Consider the following 22,593-nt stretch of genomic DNA (forward strand, 5'->3'; position numbering starts at 1 on the left):
GCCGCCCTTTTACAGGACCGTGTGTAACGTCACTTCCGGGGGCGGGGCGGCCGGGGCGGGCCCCGCGCGGGGCGGGGGGAAGGGCGGCCCCGTCCGCGCAGGCTCACGCGGGCTGCAGCCGCCGAGCCGAGCGCTTGACTATATATGGTCAAAGCTGGGGGCGAGCCGCGCGCGGGGCCGCGCTTCCGGGTTCGGCGCGTCCGCAGCGGCAGCGCGCAGGGCAGGGCGCGAGCCGGCCTCGGAGCCCCGGCCTCGGACCGCCCCCTCCGCGCCCGGCACGCCCGGCGCCGCCTTTCGGCCCCCGTCCCCGGCCCGGCCTCCGCCAGTCTGCTTCGCGGCGCGGGCGGCCTCGGAGGCTCTCGGCGAGCGCGGCGCGGTAACAAGTGGGCAGGATGCCGTACGAGATCAGTAAGTACCGCGGCCCCGTGCCCCCGGGGTGGGCGCCTATGTCCCCCGTCCCCTCGGCCATCGGTGGGGCGCGGGCGGCCCGGCGGGGTCCCGGGCCGCGGGGGAGGGGTGAGGGCGCAGGCCGGCGAGCGCCCCGCCGCCCTCGGGGCGCCCGGCGGCGATCCCCGGCCCGGGAGGGGGTGCCCCAAAGTTGGCGCTGCGGGCTGGGCCCGTGGGAGCCCCCGCGTCCCTGAAGGGCCTGGTCGGGAGCGCAGACCAGGAAGTCGCGCGGTCCCTTGCGCTCCTTCAAAGTGGCTGCCGCCCCTCCTGGCGGTGGCAACAGGTGACCGGCTGAGACCGGTCCAGGGCCCCTCTCTAGTCCGCTCCCACCCCTCCGTCCTCAGCCCGGCCTGGGGGATGAGGCGGGGGCTGCCCCTAACGTGCTCTGCTTGATTTGTGTCTCCGCAGAGAAGGTGTTCGCCAGCCTCCCCCAGGTGGAGAGGGGCGTCTCTAAAATCATCGGCGGCGACCCCAAGGGCAACAATTTTCTTTACACCAATGGGAAGTGCGTCATTCTAAGAAACATCGACGTGAGTACCTCCTCCCCGTATCCCCCCGCCCAGGCGGGGGTTCCTATCTTGGGCGCGACTCTCAGGTTAATTCCTCTTCCCCTCTACGGCTTCTTCTCCCGCTCTCTCTCCGCAGCCTGAGGAGGGTGAGGACGCCACGCCCCCTCAGCCTTGGGACCACACCTCGGAAGCCTAGCAGACTAGGAGATGGTTTCAAGGTGGTCAGGCCCACTTCTCACTCTTTTCATGGGGAAACTGAGGCTCAGATTAGTTCAGATCATAAGTATAAGCGCTCTGGATTAGGGGGATCGGACACACCCGGCCAGCTGCTGCTTGACCTTGGGGTAGCTGGTGACTTGGGCCTGGGAATCCCAGTGCCCTCATCTGTAAAATGGAGGTGATGACACCAGGCTCCCCGCCCCCCCCCCACTTCCCCTGACCGCCTGTGCCCGCTGAATGAGATGATGCGTCCCTCCCACCGGCTCGCCTGGCACACACCCAGTGCTTGGTAAATGGCCCTTGTGTATAATCATTACCAACACCCAGGGGCTCTCGGTGTGAGCGGCCAGGACTCACACTCAGGCCTCTCTGCACACCATCCGGACCTGAGCCCCGGCGCAAAATCGGGAATGGTTTATTCCCATGAAGCATTGAGACAGACATTCTGTACTCAGGCCAAGAATGCTTGTCGAGCCAATGTCGTGGGGAATCCTGTTACTCCTCTGTAATTACCCAAATGACCCAGTCTGCTTGTTGGTCTCCCCACCGCCGAGATTGCACACTGAAATCTTTCTTCACCCTTCCCCAGCCTGAGTGACGGGATGGAAGGGGAAAGTGCCAGCACAACCATTGCCGGGGGGAGGGGGGGGGATGTTTTCTCCTGAACAGTGCTTGGGGTCGGCCCTCGTGCACAGTATGTAGGTAGATGGTTTTGATTGGCCGTGCTCCCAAGGGATGTCAGCTTAGATTCACATCTGTTGTGAGTGATTACCCCTAGTGGGTTGGGATTGTTGCTGATTGGGTGCACTTGCCCTCAGGAACCTCACAACTGGCTGAGGGAGCGAAGGAGCTGTGTGGGCCTCCGCTTTCTTGCCTGTAAAAGGAGAGGCCTCTACCTGGTCTGAGGTGCTTCTGGCTCTGCCCTCATCTCTGGGTAAGCCAGCCTGTCACCGTTGCCCCTCTGCTCAAGACTGAGCCCCGTGTGACAGTTTCAGCCCTGCCTGGGCTTGCTGGGCACCTCAAACGAAGGTGGGTGGGTGTGAACGTTCTCTGAAAGTGCTAACAGCTCTTGTGCTAGTCACACGGATTCCTAGAAAGCTGATCTGGCCTCGCTCAGAACTGGGGGAAACCTTGCCAAGGACTTAGATGGTAATGATCCGGAGGTCTCCAGGGTGAGGTCCCGAGATGTCGAGTAAATAAAAGTTTAGACGACCCAGAGTAGATACTCGCTGGCAGTTTGGCAAAGTGGACTAAAGCGTTCTCAGGGATCCAGCGCATTGGAACACCAGGCCTGCCCCTAGCAGTCATGCTCATGTCCCGGCAGTCTGCGTGTACTTCCAGACGGGAGGCCTCCCGTGAGGTGCCCACTGTGTGTCTGGTACCAGGGAGCGTTCTTCAACGGCAGCATCTCTCTCAGCACCACCCCCACCCCCCCGCCGCTGGGCCCATTGCTCCGAAGAGAGGTCAGGCCAGCGAAGTTCAAGGAGGCCAGTGATCAGAGTTGTTTCCACCGGAATTGTTCACAGTCGCACACGAGCACCCCCTTTGCCAACATTCCCCGCCTCGTGCCACTCATTCTGCTCGTTCTTCAGAAGTCTTTCTTTTTACCGGTACCCCAGACTTCACCGTTCTCTGATGTACATCAGGCACCCCAGGCTCTTGTTGGATTCAGGGACCGTTGGTACTCGATTAAGGATGGGCACCGTTTTTATTAGGGTACAACATTCCTGGAAAAAAAGACGTGAGCCCTCGTGAACATTCAGGGAACAGGAAGGAAGATGGTCTGGTTAAATTACAGGCTCAAGAAGGAGAAGAGATCCGAAGGAAAGGTGGAGACCCGGTTGTGGAATGTCCAACAGATGTCTGATTGCCTTCTACTTGACGTGTCCTAAGCACAGTAGGGTTTCCTGTGTGTCCTGGCCCCCAGACAGCAACGCTGTGGCTCCAGCTGTTCAGGCCCCAAACCTTGAACTTCTGCTCAGTTTCCCTCTTTTTTCTTCCATGCCATGTTTAATTCTCCAGTGAGTCCTAGCGACTCCTCTCAAACTACCTTCAGGATCTGGCATTCTTTCTACCTGCTGTTTCCACCTCCTCCAAGCTACCATCCTCTCTGGGTTGCAAGACAGAAAACCCGAACTGGTCTCCCTGATACCGTGCTGGCTCTCCTCCAGTCTGTTCTCAGAGCACGGCTGGACCGGCTTTGGTAAAATAGGAGGTGGCATTCGTTGTCCTCTTTGCCCTCCCTTACTATGGCTGATGCGGCCTCACCATCCAGCCTGGTACCTCAGTCTCACCCCCAAAATCCCACCCCACCCTTCTCACTCATCTCCAGGTATCCATACCCTTTTGACTCAGGTCATGATCCCAGGGTCGCAGGATGGAGCCCCGTGTTGAGCTCCGTGCTAAGAGTGGAGCCTGCTTAAGATTCTCCCCGTGCCCCCCTGTGCTCTCTCTAAAATAAAAATCAGAAAAAAGAAAACTCCAGAAGGGGAGAGCCTCGTATATTCTTACTTCGAGGCCAGCGTCACCATTGCCCCTGCCTATTCTGCAGAGACAGGGAAGAGCTTTCTCCCAGTGGCAGTGAAGAAGCTTCTCCGTGATTCTGAACTGCCCAGTGTCAGAAGCCCCTTGAAAGCTGCCACAGGCAGTCAGCAGATTTGCTACAAGCGAGTTTGGGGCTTGCTTTTAAAGGACCCGGTCCCTAGATTCCAGAACTGAAATGTGTATATTTGAAAAATTAGGTGCATGAAATCAAATTCTAGGAAGTGAAATGTTTGTTGCAGTTCAACACTCTCTGCTTCCAAGCGCTGTATGAAGTTCAGGGTTGTTGAACCTGAGTGCTGAGCTTCTCATGGTGCGGTCTGCAGCCAGTCATGTGTAGAAGGACCACCTGTGCATCCCCCCCCCCCCATGGGGGAGGGGGTATGTAAAGAGACAGATGGCTTGAGAAGGGCTGACGTTGTCCCTTCTGTCTGTCTGCACATGCCTCCTGAGTCCCTGCTGTGTGTGCTGGGAGCACAGATCCAGGGGAGGCCCCCTCCTGCACGGAGCTCGTGGCCTCGCTGGGAGTGAAACAAGCCAGCAGGTGACCGAAGGGAGCAGTGTGCTGGGTTAGCACCTGTGCAGAAAATGAGCAGGGTAGCACATGCGTGAGCTTAACCCGGGAGAGACCTGGGGGAGGGTCTGATCTTTAAGAGGAGTCAGGCCCAGACAAGGCCACGGAGCTGTGTGGACCAGTAACGTGATCAGATCTGTAGTGGAGCTTGTTCTGTGCCTCAGGTTGGAGGTTCAAGACAAACGCACTCCGCAAGTGCTGATTAGCTGCTAGAACCAGCCCTTGCTTCCTGTTTTCCCCCACACGTTCCCCAAGCTTGTCTTGCGGAGCCCTGCCCATGGCCACCGTGTCCAAGATTTAAATCAGTGGCTGGGAGGAGGTTTTGCCCCCAGCCCCACCCCCTAAGAGCTATCTGGCAATGTCTGGAGACGTTTTTTTGTGCTACTGGTATCTATCTAGTGGGCAGAAGCCAGGGACGTTGCCAGGATCCCACAATCCTCAGGACTGTCCTATAAGTTATGTGGCCCAAAATCTCGTTAGCGTTGAGAACCTTGGTGAGTAACATTCTAATGCTCTGGTTAAGCACTTTAAAAGAATCTTCTGAGTGATTTGGGGGCACCTGGGTGGCTCAGTCGGTTAAGCGCTGACCCTGATTTCGGCTCAGGTCATGACCTCATGGTTTGCGAGTTCGAGCCCTGCCTCGGGCTCCGTGCTGTGTGCTTGGGATTCTCTCCCTTTCTTCTGCCCCTCCCTCGCTCGTGCTCTCTCTTTCTCTCAAAAATAAATAAACTGAAAAAAAGAAAAAGAATGTCCTGAATGATTTGGAAACAAGAGGGAAGAACCAGTTGCACCACAGAGCAACAAGGAAGTTTCCTGGAGAAGGGACACCTCTGAGTTGGGTTTTGGAGGATGAGTAAGAGTTCTCCGGGAAGAGGAGCGAGACAGACATAGCAGAGATGGGGGAGAATCTAGACCGGGAACTAAATGTGCACGGAGGTTGGAGGAAGTTTGACACGGGCTCCGGGCGGTGGCTTCAGCACATTCCTTAACCCTGTCTGTGGGGGTGTAGATCGGGCTCTCAGAGCCTTGGAGCTTAAAGAAGTCAAGGTTGCCGCCTCATGTCTGAGGCCAGCGGAGAGGTGGTCCTGGTTCCTGTTGGGTTGTGGAAGTTGGCCATGCCCCAGAACGGTTGGAGGTGCCCATTTGGATCCCTGTGCCGCACCCAGCCGTCATCCCCCACGGGGCCTTGTTGCAGATGACGTGTAGGCTGTGCACTGGAAAGGGCCCTGTTTTGCTTCTTTGCTTCTCTTCCAGAGTCTCGGTAGAACCTGCCCGGCTTTGGTGGTGGTGGACCCCCTAGAAAGACCTGGATCCCAGGCTCCGCTCAGCTTGCTAGTAGCTTCTACCCACCAGTTTTATCTCTGCTCCCTGGAACCTTACCCAGAAAATGGCAGTTTCTCCACCACAGGCCATCCCAGCCTGGGCATCCCCACCCCCAGCCCCAGCCCCAGCCCCGCCCGTGTTCAGCCCTTCTCTGCAGGGACCACAGGCTTCTGCTGGTCCAGCGCGCTGCCCTGAGCACCGCCTCTGGTAAAGGAGCTCATCTTTGTTGAGCACTTGGTATGCTGGGCAGTGGCCGAGCACTTCACATATGTACTTCATCCGGTTTGGTTTTCTTATCTGTAAGAACAGGGAGAACGGGTAACAGGGTCACTGTGGGATGTCACAGAGTCCTTTCACAAGTATTCCTGGAGGGTTGCCTGGGCTGTGACGGTACACGGTGCCTTCTTCTTCACATCCGCTCTGGTGGCTCAGTGCTGTCTCTTTCTAGAGGTGCCAGACTGAAACCCCAGGGGTCCCTTCATGACTGCTCAGTGAGGCCCTGCGCAGGCAGAGGGAGAGGAGGGACAGGAAGGGAGGTGGCCTTGTCTGTGCTGGGGTCCCTGCTCTAAGGCTTGGTTTGCTCTGTTGGGAAGGGGTTGAGCTGGGAGGCAGGAGGGAAAGTCACTCCGGGAGGGGTGGGCCCTGTAGGACCGCTGAATGACCTGGCCCCACACCGTTCAGAAACCTGTGGGCTAGACAGAAGTGCTACTCTGAGTTAAAAGAATCAGGCTAACGATGGTTCCAACCATAAGTGAGAGACCAAAACTCAGGAATGAAGGCTCTTACCTGACTTCAGGTCCCCACCTCCACTGCTTACCAGTGGTTAGCCTTGGACACGTCATTCGTTCTGTGCCCACGTCTCTTGGCCTGTGAAGTGGGTTGTGAGGTTACCTTCCTGTGAGGTTTCAGAGGACTCGGCAGAAGGGTCCACTGGCCAAGAGTGAACCCTCCATACACAGCGATTTCGCAAACGGCCCTCGGGGTCCAGCGAGCCCTGGTCTCCTGGGGCATTTGGAGGCTGCCATGTTGGATCAGATACAGGCCCTGCCCTCTGTGGAGTTCGCTTAGTGTGAAGCCTTGTGGATGTCAGAATGGCCCGCGGTACATGACGGAGAGTAGTAAGGGTGGTGGGGTGGGAGGTTGGATGGGAATAGGCATTGGGGTTGGGGGAGACCGTCTCCAGTTGGCAGCATCGGGGAAGGCTTCTCGGAGGTGGCTTTCACCTGGGTGTTAGAAGGTAACAGGAGACATCATCAAGGATCAGGAAGGAGCAAAGGCGTTCCAGGCCGAGGCAGGTAAAGGGAAGAAAGTCACATAGTGATTTCATGGAGGAAGGAGCAGGGCATCATGGAAAGTGGACCTTGGATTGCTGGGGGAGGGTGCGTTTCCTGCAGGCGAGAGGGAGCCTCCAAGGTCGAGCAGGGCGGTGCTCGTTGGGTGCAGCTTGGGTGGCGGGTTTTATTTCTGCAAACCATTCGCTCACCACTGGATCCCCAGGGCCAGCCCAGATTCTTGGAAGGAGTAAATGAGCCATCCGTCCGTGTTCTGTGTGTCTTTCGAGGCTGTGTGGAGGGGCTCGGCTGCTGGGTTCAGCCTTGCCGGTCGGGAAGTACAGATGTCTTGTAGCTGCTTCGGAGCCGGGTTACCGTGCAGTAATTTGAGTTTGTCCTTGGTCATCAGTGAACAGAGCCTCTTGCAGATCGTGTCTGATACACGGGTCCAGCTACCGGTTACTGCTTTTAGGAACTAGAAGAATTTAGAAAGCTCTGAAATGCAATCCTCCTGGAAGGTCATGCTCACTTTGCCTGGTCCAAGTTTGGAGGAGCCTAGGGCTTTCTCTGGAGGCTCCTGCATCGGCTGCTGCAGGACAGCCCGGAGGCCCCTCTCGCAGAGCCCTGTCCGACGGCTTCAGCCCTGGTGGGCCGGGGAGGCCTTTCCAACCTCCTGATGCGTCCGCCGCGCTCACTGTGGCTCAGGAGCTGAGGTGAAAGCTGCCACTCCCTGTGACCTGGGCCAGTCACCAGCCCCACTATACGTGGTGTGATGGCCTCTGACCCCTCTTTGGCACTAGATAGAGCCTGAGCAGACATGGGGACGTGAAGGAGCTTTGGGGAAGCTGGCGGCCCAGATGCTGCCCAAACAAAGTGACTTTCGGGAACCCCCCCCCACCTTTCGTTGGTGTAGCAAATCTCCCGGATGGGGCGGGGCCTGGGAAGGTATGGGGGTTAGTCTTCTGGCAGAAGGTCTGGCCCTGGGGAGGGGTCTTGGCGCAGGTGGGAGGCCAGGGGGTGTCTGGTCCGCACGGAGAATGGGCCTCCTGAGGTTCGGTTGAGAGGTCTGCTTTCATCTGGCCCCGCTGGGCCCCAATCTGGCACTCTGTCAGCAGCCCAAACACCGTCACCTTGCTGCCCCCGCAGGCCTTTGGGTCTGCAGGTGCGTGATGGCCGGCCATGGCCCGTGTCTTCTGTGAGGCTCCCTGACCTCCCGGGCGCGGGGGCCGCATTCCGGGACTGACCCCGGGGTCTCACCAGCCCCGAGCTCTGTGTGTCACTCAGTGATGTTGCTGAGTGCCCACTGCCAGACCCTGAGCTGGGGGTGGGTGGCTCCCGTTCTAGTCCCCACGTGGGCCTGGGGAGGGAAGGGGCCCTGGCCAGGTAAGGCCCAGGGAGCAGCTCTTCAGCCCGGGAGGGCCTGAGTGGGGCTGGAGTGGGGGGTCCTGTGTGTGCTGGGGGGTTCTGGAAGAGTGCAGTTAGTGGGGTCGGGTTCTGCCGCTCCCAAGGGAAGGATATCAAGCAGGGGAACCAGGTGATGAGACATGGGACTTAGAGACGGGGGATGAGGGGTGTAGCGGTCCACGGAAGGTAGAGAGCAGTCCAGAAGGTACTGTCGTGGTCCCCAGGAGGGACCTGGATGGAATCTGGCAGGGGCGGAAAGAGGAGGTGGGTTTGGGAACTGTTGAAGAAGGCTGGCGGGAGTGTGGAGGGCCAGGACCAGGCCTGGGGTCGGGAGCGAGTAGATGGAAAGTTGCGGCGAGCCAGCCATCAGCCAGCCAGCCCACATCCCCTCGGCACCCGGGTCTCGCCCTCGTCTGTGTCTCAGGTCTCCTGTACCCTGGTGGCAAGCACCCGCACTGCCAGTAGAAGTGCAGGAAGGCCTGGGGGAGGGGCGTCCCAGCCTCAGCACCCTTTGCGGGGTGACCCCAAGGCCTGGCCTGAAGCATCTCCCAAGGCCCCGAGGGAGGCGGAGCTCCTGCCACCACAGGGTTATTCCTTGGTGCACCCAGAATTGGCTTATTTCCCTTCTGTGCCTCATTTCCTCTCTTCCGTGCCTCATTTCCTCTCTTCCGTGCCTCATTTCCTCTCTTCCCTAGCCCTGCTCCAAATAAACTACTCACCCAAGTGTATTCTTCACCGAGGCAGCAGGAGAGGGACAAGTGAGGCAGGGGAGTGGGTGTTGGGTCCCAGTCCTGGGGCCTTACAGACTCCAGATTCCGCTGATCCGGAATGAGCCTGAGCTGGCAGGACACAGTGGGGACAGGGGACCCGTTATTTCTGCCTCTAGTAGCCAGCCTCCCTGTGTGTGCCGAGCAGAGCTGGGGAGGTTGGCACACACTCGGCTGAAATCGTCGTGTTCAGTGGGAGAATCTGGCCCCTCGCTCGCCGGCTCAGTTGCATTTGCAAGGCAGACAAGAGCCATGTCTCATGCAGCCTGGGATTCTGGTGCCGAGCCTGCTGGGGATGACCTTGGGCGTTTCACAGCCCCTGCAACTGGCAACCCTGACCGTTTAGGGGCAGAACTTCTGCCCAGAACCTCTACCTACTCATCTGGTATCCCTGCCCTGGGTCCTCGGAACCCCCAGTGGGGCTGAGTGCCAACATATTGGCAAGTTGTCCTTGGGATGGATTTCTCATCTGTAAAGTGGGCTGGTGGTGCCCCTCCGTCAGCCTTGAAACAGACATCTGGAGAAGGATCTTGGTAGTGGTGGCCTGTCTGAGGACCTCTTTTGGCCAGTTTCTGGGCAAGGGGTCTTGTCCGTAGTCAGGTTTTGAAATTTTCTTTTTAACGTTTATTTATTATCAAGAGTCAGAGAGACAGGCATGAGCATGGGAGGGGCAGAGAGAGGGGGAGACACAGAGTCCAAAGCAGGCTCCAGGCTCTGAGCTGTCAGCACAGAGCCCGACGTGGGGCTCAGACTCACGAACCGTGAGATCGCGGCCTGAGCCAAAGTCGGACGCTTAACGACTGAACCACCCAGGCGTCCCATGGTTGGGTTATAGAATATGAAGCGCTAATTTGGGCCAGGAGTGGGTTGGATACCAGACATCTTAATTTTATTGAGGCATAATTTAGAAATAGGAAGATCAGGAAGATTCCTCTGCTGCACAGCCTGACAAATGTGCACGGCCTGTAACCACCACTGTAATCTGGACACAGAACCTCCCGTCATTTCCAGAAGCGCTCTCCTAACCCGTTGCGGCCAGTGGGCTCCCTTCACCCCAGCACCCAGCAAGGACCAATCTGCTTTCTGTCCCTTTACGTTTGCCTTCTCTGGAACAACCTGGAGAAGGAGCCACGCAACCCAGGGTGGTCTTCTGTGTCCTTTTCACTTAGCATAATGCCTGTAAGGTTCACTGGAGTTGCTGAGTGTGGTTGCTGAGTTGGTAGTCGGTCGTTTGTTCCCCCTTATCGCAGGGTTGTATCCACTGTATGGATCCAGCGCGGTGTTTCTTCATTCGCCTGTTGGTGGACCTTTGGGTTGTTCCCAGTTTGGGGCTATTGATGCTTAAAGCAGCTATGAACCTCACGCATGTGTCTTTTTGTGGACGTGTGCTTTTATTTCTTGGGTACGTACCTAGGAGTGGGATTGCAGGGTTTTGTGTGGGAAGCGTCTGCCTAACTTCGTGCAAAACCAGCCAGACTATTTTCCATCCGCGTCGCCTTGCGTTCCTGCCAGCAATACGTGAACATCCCAGCGCCCCGCACCCCTGTCCTTGCCAGCATTTGGTGATACCGTTCTTTTGGTCTTGCTGATTCCAGCGGGCATGTAGCGGTATCTTATTGTAGTTTCGATTTGCTTTTCCCAAAAGGCTGATGACATCGAGCACCTTTTCCTGTGCCTGTTTGCCATTCATGACATCCCATTTGAATACCTCATACCTTTCTAATTTCACTAGCAAATGGTTATTCTCAGATGGATTAATCTGCGAAGAACGTGTATCAAGTGCCTGCTACGTCACTTAATGCTAAGCGTTAAGTCTCGGGGGTAAAAGGGGCTCCGTCCACTTTTCTTTCTCCAAAAAACCGTTTATTGAGCACCTGCTGCTCGTTAACTGCCGTGATGGCTGAAAAGATAAATGCCCTGGAAGCAGGTTGCAGAAAAACAGATGAGAAGAGATGACAAGAAGGTTCAGGACTACAGCTCTCCCCGCAGTCCAAAAACACAGTGTTCTAGGAAACGTTTTGTGAGCCAAAATGGCCTAAAGCAAAGAAATAGTTATCGTTGCTTTATAATGAAAAAAATTTTGAGTGGTCCTAGGCCCACCCCCAAATCACCTTTCTCAGGCTTTTCTGAGACCTTAGGACACATCTTGCTAACAGATGCACGAAATAAATAAAGCGCAGATGCTCTCAGACACAGCTCGGAGCTCTGGCAGCTTGACGCTGAGGTGATGAGTGTGGTTCCCAGGGAAGGAGCTGGGGGGCACCGCTCGCTGCTCTGGGGGGCACATCCACCCCATACCGGCTCATCTCGCTGTGGCACTGATGCCGAATGCTATCTTGGCCTTTTACCTTTCGTCATGAAAGTGAACAATGCTGTTCAGATTTCTTTCAGTCAGTGGAAACAGGCACTTAATGTACGTCTTTTGGAAAAGCAGAGTGGCACAGCGCAAGCGTTGGAGGCACCGAAGAGAGAAGAGGCCGTCCCGGGAGGTTTCATGCAGGAGACAGGTCTTTGGTTGGGCCTCGTACGTAGGTGTCAGCAGGCAGGAAGGCTGCTCCTGGCCAGGGGAACGATGTTTGCAGGACGCGGGACTAAGAGGAAAGCCAGAAGGCGGCTGGCGGTGGGCGGGGCTAGAATTCAGGGTGTACCCGTCTGGACTCAGTCTCGAGGGAGGGGGATCCCATAGCCAGGGGGCGGAGAAGAGTGCAGGCCTCTGATCTTGTGGTCAGGTCGGCGAGAGGTGGGGGCGGTTGGGGATCAGGTTAGACGTACCTGCAGCAGCCGCCTCCGGAACGCTGGGCATCCCACACTGGGACCTGCCGTGGCCTCAGTCTCCAGCCTGCGGGAAGCTGCCTCTTTCAAGAGCCCTCGGTTGAGAGAAAGTGGACAGCGGGAATCAGGAGTAGATGACCGCGTCTTTATTCCCCCCTGAAAGAAAGCCCGGCTGCCGAGACGAATTGAGAGCATCTCAGTACGCGTGTGTCGGGTTCACTGAGGCCTCTCGGCTGTGTGTGTGAGTGGGGGACGCCGTGCTCTACTTTTAGTAAATTCTACGTTAAAACCTTGGTGCTGAGTAGTAGAGGTACTCCTGCTCCCAGATGCCGGCCCCGTTCTTGGTGCCAGTCCAGCCAACCCTCCATCTGTGCTGCGAAGCGAGCGGGAAGCCCACGTTTCCCGGCGAAGGTTGTAACAAAGAGAGGCTCCCACCCGCACGCCCCACTGTGCTCCTGGAGCTCGAAGCAGGGCCCCGTGACAGGCCGTCCAGTGGCAGCCGGGGTAGAGATGCTTGTGAGCCGGGGGACCACAGGTGCCTCAAGAACGCAGCTGCCGATGGCAGCCTCCTGCCAAGGGAAGTAGGACAGTCGACTTTCAGTGCAACTTCTGTCTCGTGTGTGTGTGTTTCACAAGTACCTACTGGTACTATGGCAAGTGCGGAAAAGCAAAAGACACACCATCCTCTCAAGTTCTACAGCTCTAGGCTAAAGAGAAAGAGACGAAACTACCTGGATTTCTGTCGCCCGAAGCTGTGCGGGCAGGTGGAGGCGCTGCTGCGATTTCTCTTTATGGAGGTTTTGACTTCGGTGCTTGTGTGTGTGTTATCCCACTCCTCACGCCCCAACATCCACTAGCCGGGAGAGTGGGAAGCATTCCTTGTGTTCCTTCTGTCTCCTCCTTGCAGAACCCAGCCGTTGCTGACATCTACACGGAGCATGCCCATCAGGTGGTGGTGGCCAAGTACGCGCCCAGCGGGTTCTACATCGCCTCTGGAGGTACCTGTGTGCGTGGGTGGCTCATGGATGCATGTGGTGGGGTCCGGGAGGCCCCCAGGCCAAACTGGGCTTCGGGCTTGGGAGGGTAGGGTGGTGGGAGGTGGGGGGGGGGGTGGGAAAGGGGGGGCAGCAGGTGGAACCAGTGTGATTAGTTCCACTTGGGGCTGACAAGGGATGTAGAAGCCTCCAAAAAGCCCCATGGCAGGACTTTGTAGTTGGCAGTGTTCCAGCTGGTTCCGGCTCCGAGGTCAGCAGAAATGCTCACTTGAGGCTGGCCAGAGGCCTTTGTGGGCAGCTGTATCATGATGTTTTGGAACTCGTTTTGTGTGTGTGTGTGCTTTCTGAATTGCAGCTTTGTCTCGTGTCACCTTTATTCATGAGCTGCTCCTTTCCCAGTCCCTCTCAATGCTGGCCTCAGGCAAGCGCTCTGGTCTGTGCCTTTGCTCTCTCTAGCCAGGCTTTTGTGTGGCTCTGTGGGAGGCTGGCTAAGCGGAGGGACAGAAAGATCTTTGCCACGTAGGATGCTTTGTTTACCCCGGGTCTTTGGGGTAGATCTTTGATGAGAAAGGGAGGCACAGAAGTTAGCGTGGCTTACCCGTGTCTCGCATTCATTCACTCACTCATTCGTTCCTATGCTCTACAAGATGCTTATGGCTGCCTTGCCTGTGCCCAGCCCTGTCTCCAGCACCAGGGAGAGCCAGGCGAGTGGGCTGATGCGGGCCTGGGCCTTGTCAGCGTCCCCAGAGAACAACAGATGAAGGAATGGCTGGAAGAACTAACCAGCCAGGAGAGGAGGCTGGAGTTCATACACTCCGGGAGCCGTTTGGTCTGCACTGGGTCGCTCCCTGTCCCTGGAGGGTGTGCCCCTTAACTGACTGCGCAGGCTTCCTTGAGTAACTTACCTTCCTGGGCCTTGACGTTCTCTCCCAGAAACTGGACAGAGGATCCAGAGTAGCAATGGGTGTGAGAGGCCTGCGATGGTCTTGCACTGGTGGCCACCTGACAGCAAGTGACCCAAGTGTCTGCCACTAAAAGTAGGACATGCCAGGGCAACAGGTGTGCTGGCTGATGGCAAATGCCGGCGGTCAGGGATGTGTGTGAAGGGCTCGGCCAGGAGTCTATCCCATAGTGGGCACTTAATGACGCTTGTGTTTAGATCTACTCCAAGGCTATCCGTAAACCTTTCATTTATTTGTTTTTATTTTTTCTTATTTTTTTTTTAACGTTTATCTATTTTTGAGAGAGCGAGAGACAGAGCGTGAGTGGGGGAGGGGCAGAGAGAGAGGGAGACACAGAATCTGAAGCAGGCTCCAGGCTCTGAGCTGTCAGCACAGAGCCCGACACGGGGCTCAAACTCATGGACCGAGAGACCGTGACCTGAGCCATCCAGGCACCCCTCGTAAACCTTTGATTTATATTCCTTGATTTATTTTCGCCCTGCAGTTCCGCCCCCTGTTCCTGCTTGCCAGCAAAATACCTTTTCCTTGAAAGCCCCAGGATGTGGCCCTGGTGCCGGGAGCCACAGGTCCAGCCGCTGAATCACTTGGGAGCCCCGGGCGGGGTGCTGCACCGGCTGGAAATCTGGGCGCTTCAGACCCCAGCGCTGAATTGGTGAGGGAGGCTGGCCCAGAGACCGTGGCAAAGGACAGTCCACAGAAGTAAAGGATCGGTTTGATCTTGACTTTCTCGGAAAAGTGCCCTGACTTGGCAGAGGAACTGAGGGAGGTTTGGGCCGTGTGCAGATCAGGTGTTCCTGGGTGGAGATCACGTTTTCGTTTCTAGCCTGCTGCTCCCTTTAATCGAGTGCACACAAGGAAGCCTCCACTGCAGAGATTAGGTCCTGGGCTAAAAATAGTGTGGTCGTGTAGTAGGGTTTGGAGTGTGCAGGAGGGAGGCTGGGAAAGTGCGTGCTCTGGTTAACTGGGTTACCTGGAACCTGGGGTGCCCAGGTTCTGCAGGGGAGGGGCCTAGTACCCCGGGAGGCCTGCAGCTCGCTCCCAGATGGGGTTCTAGCTTTCTGTGGGACCTTTAGATTCCTGTAAGTCTGAATGGTCTGTGTCTGCTCAATGATCAAGCCTTCCGGAAGGCCTGAGTAAGGAGCCCATGGCAGAGGCTGAACCCCCAGCCCCAAAAAACACAGTCAGTCTCTGCCCTGGGGTTGATGTAGCCCACGGTCCCATGTTCTCAGTGCAGAGCCATTTCCAGGGCAGGCCCGGTCCCCTCCAGCAGTGTCTTCCTTGTGTAATTTTGATGCTGGCGGTCTGTGCCCCACGCTCAGTCCCTGGGGCACCCCCCGGGCTGTGAATCCCAGGCTGCAGAGTGGCGGGCATCCAGGAGAGGACCCCATGCCTAGAGGAGAGGAGAGGAGAGTTGCTCAAGTGAGGAACATAGAGGAGAGGCCTTGATGAAAGGCACTGAAGGGCCCTCACACTCCCTGCTCCCTGTCACCGCCCCCCCCCCGCCCCGCCATGTTACTAAGCTGCTGGAGAGAGGGGGCAGGCTCACCCAGACTGCCCCCCTCAGTGCCCCCCTCTTACTGCCTGGAGCGGGAGACGCCTTCCAAGTGGCAGACAGCAGGCACTCTTTCCCCATCGTCTGTGGCCTCCTGCAGGTGTCCTGTATCCCAGGGAAGGTGTCTTTGCTGTGCCCTCAGCACTTAGCATGGGCTTGGGGCTCGTGGGCCCTTGAACAGTATCTCATGACTGCACAGGGTGCTGCCTGCCCCAGTTGGGCCTGAGCACCTGGCCTTCAAGTCCCACTGTCTCTTTTCTAGTCCCAGCTGCTTCCAGAAAGGATTAAATGTATGGAAGCAAGCTAAGGGTCTCTCAGTAGATGAACGGATACAGACAACGTGGCGTGTATATGTATGTGTATGTGTATATATGTATATATATATATATATATATATATATATATATATACGCATATGTATATGCACATATGTACATATATACATACACACAGCGGAACATGACACAGTCATAAAAAGGATGAGACTGCGCCACTTGAGATACCACGGGAGGACCTAGAAGGTATTCTGCTAAGCAAAGCAGACTGAGAAGGAGAAATACCGTGTGATTCCTCTTAGGAGTGGAATCTTAAAAAAAGGATGAATTAACAAAAAGCAGAATCAGACCTATAAATACGGAGAACATGCTGGTGGTGGCTAGAGGGGAGGGGGTGGGGGTGGGAAAATGGGTGGAGGGGAGAGGGTCGGTCATACAGGCTTCCAGGTGTGGAGTAAGGAAGTCACGGGAACGAAAGGCACAGCTCGGGGAATACAGTCGGTGACGCTGCAATAACAACGTGTGGGGACAGAAGGTAGCTACTTGTGAGCACGGCGTAATGTGCAAACTTGTCACATCCCTGAGTTGTACCCCTGAAAGTAACGTCACATCGTCAGTTATACCGGACGAGCAGGGCCCGTGGGAGGCGGCTGGCGGTCTGGTGAGGGAGGCATGGGGCAAGCAGCTGGTGCCGGGCCTGGGAAGGAGCCTGAGCCGCCCAGGAAGCAGAGCCCAGGGAGGCGGGAAGGCTGGGTCCGTCCTGGTCGAGCGGGTGGGACAGTGTCAGCCTCTGCTGCACTCAAGTGTAGATGCCGATTCTGCGTGACTCCGTAGAGCCCCCTGGACCGGCCTGGGCACAGCCGACCACAGCCTGGTGTGTGCATGAGTGTGTGCGCACGTGTGAGCGTGAGTGTCCGTCGTGCACACCTAGCCTCTGCTTTTTCCTTTCCTTTCCTGCTGGCTGCCTTGTTAGGGACGCCCCTGGCTGCAGGTCCCCTTTGCAGCTCATCTCGGCCAGGCAGCCTTCCCAGACCTCGCCCAGAGAGCACCGGGTCCCCAGGACCCCCGCGTGGTGCTCCCCATGTGGAAGTCAGCTTCTCCCTGTCTGCCGCACGGGACTGTGGGCCCCTGGGGTTTGCTCATGGGTCAGGCTCTCCGGCAGCCTCCTGCGGAGCCTTAGTTCGCTGTGAAGCGATGACTAACTTGGTGACGGGACCCTGGCGGGGAAGGGAAGGATGTGCCGCTTCCCCTTCCAGGACCCTCGTGGGCCTCACACGGGGATCCTGCAGCACCCAAGTCGTCTGGGCTGTGGGCTGTGCCTTAGATGCCAGAGGGCGGCACGGGTGGAGTGGAGGGGAGCCCTGGTGGGGGCCACCGTGCGCGTCACGGCATGCATTAGCTGCACACGGCTGCGCTCCTTGTCTGTGTGAGCACGGCCACTGCACGGGAGAGGTGGCCGTCACACTTTGGAAATGAAGAACTTCGGTCCCAAGCGTTAAGAAAGCTGCCTGAGACCCGTGCGCCGCTTGGATCCCCCTACGAGGAAACCACAGTCCCAGAACCAGACCGCTTCCTGATGCCTTGGAAGTGTGCCTCCGCGTGTCTCTGGGCGTTCTGATCCACACCCAGGGTGCGTCATCCAGGTGACTGCTGGCGCCCCCCAGAGACCCGGTAGTGGCCCTCACAGAGGCCACGGGCTCTGATTGACCGGTGGCGGGTTTTGCTTACCTGAGACACGTCCCTCCTCCCAGCAGCAGCCTCGGGCAACGCCAGCAAGCCTGGGAACCCTGGGCGGTGCTGTCCGGGCGTGCCCTGTGCCCACACAGCCCTGCCCCAGGGGTAAACATGGCTCTCGCTACCCCCTTGTGTCCACAGATGTATCTGGGAAGCTGAGGATCTGGGATACCACGCAGAAGGAGCACCTCTTAAAGTATGAGTATCAGCCTTTCGCTGGAAAGATCAAGGACATTGCTTGGACGGAAGACAGTAAGAGGATCGCAGTGGTCGGGGAAGGAAGGGAGAAGTGAGTCTCTGGCTTCGGCCCTCCCTGCCCGTGTCCCTTGGCTTTGCTTTCTTTCCGGGTGCCCCCGGTGGGAGGGGAGCAGTGACACCTGTGCCAGCTTGGACTCGTGTGGAGTCCCCCCGCGGCCCTGGTACCTTCTCTCTGTCTCTGACATCCGTGGCCCCTCACCTCCTGGAGCTCCAGCCGTCATGCCCACAGTCCAGGCTGCAGGAAACGAGAAGGTGAAAGAGTTACAGCTCTCAGGAGCGTTACTGGGGTCCCTCCCAGCATGCCATGGCCACACCTGGCTGCAGGGAGCTGTGCACCCCACCTGAGATGGTCACTTAACGAAGGAAGAGGGGGCAGGTGGCCCACAGTGGCCACCGCGCTCACGGCTCTAGTGACCAGCGGGGTCGGTACCGCGACTCAGGTTTCTGACGCCGAGCGAGGTCAGGGTTCCCCCCAGGGCACCACGGCCACCATCAAGCACTTGGAATTTGGCAGGCACACATCTCCCTACTCAGAGGCTATTTTTACTGCGTGTTCTGACAGGTATTAATTCTGCCATAACTTTTCCAGTCATCCTGTTGGTCTCAGCAATTCCGTTTTCATTCAGTCACACGTAGTAACCCCCACGGTACGTTTTTATCAGATACCAGCTGAGCGCAGGACATCCTTGCCTTTCCAGCAGGGGTGGCGGCTGCTAAATATCTTGGTCCCGCCCAGTAAAACTGTTAGGAAACTGGTAAGCCATAGGGCTACTCCCCTGGCAGGTGTTTCTAAGGCACATTCCACATGGGAGGCCTGTCGGCCTCGACCATATAGACCGAATAGGGATTCCAGTCCCTTCCCAAAGGCACTTGCTCTCGGATTCTCCAGCAAATACTGTGCAGAGCTGAAACCATGGGAGGCCTTCAGCGTTGACTCCTTTAACAAGCGTGCGTGAAGTGTGGCCACGAGCACTGCCCACCCCCACCCCGAGCACTGGCCACTCAGCTGCCCACATCTCATTGACTGTCCCCAGGGTTGACTTTTTCCTGTGACTCCTCTCATTGGGTCAAGGTTTGGAGCCGTCTTCCTGTGGGACAGTGGCTCTTCCGTGGGCGAGATCACGGGACACAACAAAGTCATCAACAGCGTGGACATCAAGCAGAGCAGACCGTACCGGCTGGCAACGGGCAGTGACGATAACTGTGCCGCGTTCTTTGAGGGGCCACCGTTCAAGTTCAAGTTCACAATCGGCGTAAGTGGACTTCCCCCTGGGGGTGGCTTGCACGCGAAACCAGCAGTCTAGACCTGCAGCTATGGCAGCTGGGTCGCAGGCACGTGCCATTAACGTCGTGACGTGTTGACGCGTGGACGGAAGTGGAGTTTACAGGGGAACTTCACACACGAAGCGCGTGGGGCAGCACTCGAGCCCCCGGCCCGCCTAGTCCTGTGCTCAGGCCCGCCTGGATGCTTCCAGCAGGGAGGCGCTCGCCCCGGGAGAGGTGTATGTTTCTGGGGTTGCAGGGAGGGTGCGTCTCTGATGCCGTGTGGCCAGGTGAGCGTTCTGGCTGGAGGAGCCTTGTCAGAAAGGGGTGGCCCAGGCCTGGCTCTGGTGGTGCCAGCTTGTGACCTGCTGAGCCTCCCGAGCGGTCGAGGTGGCGAGCTTCCGGGGATACCTGGATTTGTCTCGTCTGGTGAGGTGATGAGGGCAGGGTCCCGGCTGGAACGTGACATGTGATGAAGAGAGTTAGATGCTTCGACTCTCAAAGACTCATGCTCTAAATGCCTTAGCGGAGCATGTCCTAGCCCTGCACGTGCTCCCTGACTGCGACGAGGGTCTGAACCTAAGCCTCCCTTTTCCCGTCTGCAAGGTGGGTATGGAGGCATCGATACCAGAGCATTTTAACCATGAACTTTACTGCACAGCTGCCCGCGGGTCCAGAGCGGTTCCTTGCCCTACCTCATGGAGGATTAAATGAGAGAATGCCCTTAAAGAGACTCACTGGGGCCTGCTCTAAACTCCAGTGACTAACCACAGTGATTCATGGATAGCGGGCAGGGTGTGGCTAGAAAGGATGATGACACTTCCTCAGCAGGTCCCCCACAGGGCAGCACTGGGGCAGTGGGCGGAATTTGCTGTCGGACACTGAAGGGCTCTGCAGGGGTTCCTGCTGGTAGTGAAACAGGCTTCCATCCGTCCCCGGGGCCCTTGAGCAGGGCCTGGCCGGCTGCATGGGAAGCACAGCAAGGCTTTCTGTGCCCTGCAGAGCGTGCAGCTCGGAGGTCCCTTTGCAGCAGTCCGTGTGGCTGTCTCCTGTGGCTGCTGCCTGGCTTGTAGGTGGTGGCGGCTTCGTTGAAGGCTGTGGCTCGAGGTCCGTGCTTCCTACGTGCAGGCGGACGTACCGTGGGATACAGGGTGAGCGGTGAGTGCTGAGTCAGATGGAGTCAGATAACTGAGCGTCCTGCCTCGCACCCAGGAGGGGAAGGAGGACGGAGACAGGAGGTTTCTGTGGCAACAGGAGGTCGTCCTAGCTTGTCTCGGTGAAGCTGTCCCAGCCCCCAGGTCCCCCCCTCCGCCTCCCCCGCTGTTTGATTTCACTTGGCTGTGATCTGGGCTCTGAGCTGGTGGGGCTCCCTTCCCCGCCCCGGGAGGGATGGTTTCCTCTTCGCAGATGGAGAGAAAACCCGGCAGGGAGCAGCTCAGTGGCAAGTAAGCGGAGCCAGGTTTTGAGTCCAGTCAGCTTGAGCCTGTGACTTCACCCCACTGCCAGCCTTCTCCACGTGCTCACTTGGGGCCTTGGCCAGAATGCCCTTCCGTTCCGTTTTCCTTTCTAATCTGTAGAACACAGCCCTCGCCCCAACACCCCGGCCCGGGGCGGGGGGGGGGGGTGGTCAGGTGCGGACGTTTGCCCAGAAAGGGCACACAGCTCGTCCCCACAGTCTGCCTGTGGAACCTGTCACCCGCGGGTCCTGCGTAAGGACCTGGGAGAGGTCAGAAGGGCTGTGGGCCGGGAATGGGGGGCACTGGGTGGCCGCCCAGCGCGGCAGCTGGCTGGCTCTGCGACCCTCGGGTGGGCGATTGGCGTTCCGGGTCTCTTCAGGAGACGGATGGTGACGGCCCTCCTCTGCCGGCCCCGCCGAGCTGTGGGCGCACGTGAGCTGCTGGTGAACGTCTCCGTGTCCACGAGGAGTTCCTTGGGCTTCCGTTGGAGAAGATTCTAACAGGCTCAGTTGGCCTAGAGGGTAAAGGATGGGGAGAGCACTTGCCCCCCGCCCCCCCGGGCACCCACCCAAAATGCCTTGTAAAGTGTTGACAGCTTTGTAGATGAGTCTGACTTGTGCACGTGTGTCTGCCCTGGAGCCTCAAAACCCCGGAGTAAAGCTGGAGTGGATGGCTGGCTGTCCACCCGTCCAGGCTCCAGCTTCTTGCCGTCTTCCTCTCGAGCACGTTTAAGGCCATGGGATAAGGGGTGGGCACGTCGGGAGCACAGAGGAGCTGAGTTCCAGTTGCCCTGAGAAAGAGGAAGTTGTGCTCTCAGTGTCAGCACGCACTGAAATAAGAAGCCGACGGCGCTCATACCCGAGGGGAAGCGCGGGGGTTTCGAGACAAACCAGACCATACTCACTCACATCAGACCACCTGCCCGTCCTGCTGGCCTGAGGAGGGGAATCAAATTGCTTTCCTTTTTTGTTCTCGCGTTTATTTGTTTAAACCAGCTGCTCATGTCGTACAGAGAGAGTATAGACTCCTGGTTCCTCCAGGCCTGAGTCCTGGATCAGCGTCAGCCACCCTCTGCTGAGCCCTCAGACTCTGGGTTCAGCGTTAGTGTTCCTTCACCTAAAACCGCAGCGAGCCCAGGAGGCTGTAGAAACACAGGGTGGGGGAACCTTCACCTGAATAGGCCCGGGCCCACCCATATTTCAGAGGCCGTGGGCCCCCCCCGGCCCCCCGGGACCATAGGAGGCCGGGTGTAGGACAGAGGCTTTGGGCATCGCCGTCTCCGCCCCTGGCCCTGGCGTTCTGTGGGTAAAGGTAGAGGTTCCCTTTGAGGAGCTAAGAAAGAAGGGGCGGGTGGGCCCTTGCCCACTCCTCTGCCGCAGGCATGTCTTCCCCGCCAAGCGCAATGGATGCGTCTGGACGGGTGAGAACCGGCCCAGCTGAGCATCGTCCGCTGGCCTGCCGCGCCGATGCACCTGCCCGCTGGGGTGCTCCGCGAGTCTCGGCCCCCGCGCTTCCTCCTCCGTCCGGTGAGCAGGTTGGCCGCCCCGGGCCGACCGTGGACACCCCTTGTGGAGCAGGCCCTTCGGAAGACTGCGTCCACATCCCGACCCGCTTCCAGGTGTTGTGGTCGCTAGGGCAGTTTGTCTAATTCAACGATTGCCGAACCGGCACTCCTGTGCCCCGGGCCTGCTTCCGCAGGCTGCGGCCGGCTGACCCGGAGGTGGAAACTTCCCGCCCGAGTGTGTGAGAGCGGAGGGAGCCCCTGTGGCGGGGGGACACCTGGTCTCCTCCCCTCCCAGGTGCGGGTGCGGTGCGGTCGGCTGCTCTGGGAGCGGCTCTCCCCTGCCGCCCGTGGCGTCTCCCCCTCCACAGGCGGCTCCAGGCGGGGGCGTCCCACGTCCCTCTACACAGCGGGAGGGGACGTGAGCTACAAATCTGTCTTCGCTATTATTAGAACTGCTGCCTTTCCAGACCGTGAAGTAAAATTGGAGCTCTGATATGCAGGATTTTCTGGTGGTGTTTCTCCCGTTTCCTGACTCACAACAGGGCACGAAGCAGCCATATGGCTCCTTCGAAGTGTATCGGGGGCCTGGGCTGGGCCCACAGAATGCCCTGCCTGGTCAGGCCTAGCCTTTCCGCCCTCGTGTGCACTGGTCTTGCTTTTCAGAGAGCTGTGGGTGCGTTCGCGACGGGTGTGCTGGGGGGCAGCAGGGCACGTCCCCTCCCCTTCCTGGCCTCCCGCACAAGCCGTGGCCGACGGCAGGGTTACT

The 22,593-nt window shown here is 58.1% G+C and overlaps 1 protein-coding gene across 1 annotated transcript in view; it reads left to right on the top strand.

Moving 5' to 3' along the window:
* Positions 1 to 237: 237 nt before the first annotated feature.
* The window catches only part of WDR1 (WD repeat domain 1), a 43,841-nt gene continuing 21,485 nt past the window's right edge, over positions 238 to 22,593 (top strand). Inside the window, exons 1-5 of the mRNA XM_042936892.1 lie at positions 238 to 408; positions 856 to 977; positions 12,735 to 12,825; positions 17,487 to 17,634; positions 18,676 to 18,856. Of these exons, the coding sequence (XP_042792826.1) occupies positions 393 to 408; positions 856 to 977; positions 12,735 to 12,825; positions 17,487 to 17,634; positions 18,676 to 18,856 (558 nt within the window). The 5' untranslated portion in view covers positions 238 to 392. The remainder of the gene's footprint in view (positions 409 to 855; positions 978 to 12,734; positions 12,826 to 17,486; positions 17,635 to 18,675; positions 18,857 to 22,593) is intronic.

This window comes from Panthera leo, chromosome B1 (genome assembly GCF_018350215.1).
Source record: "Panthera leo isolate Ple1 chromosome B1, P.leo_Ple1_pat1.1, whole genome shotgun sequence".
NCBI classification, from domain to species: Eukaryota; Metazoa; Chordata; class Mammalia; order Carnivora; family Felidae; genus Panthera; species Panthera leo.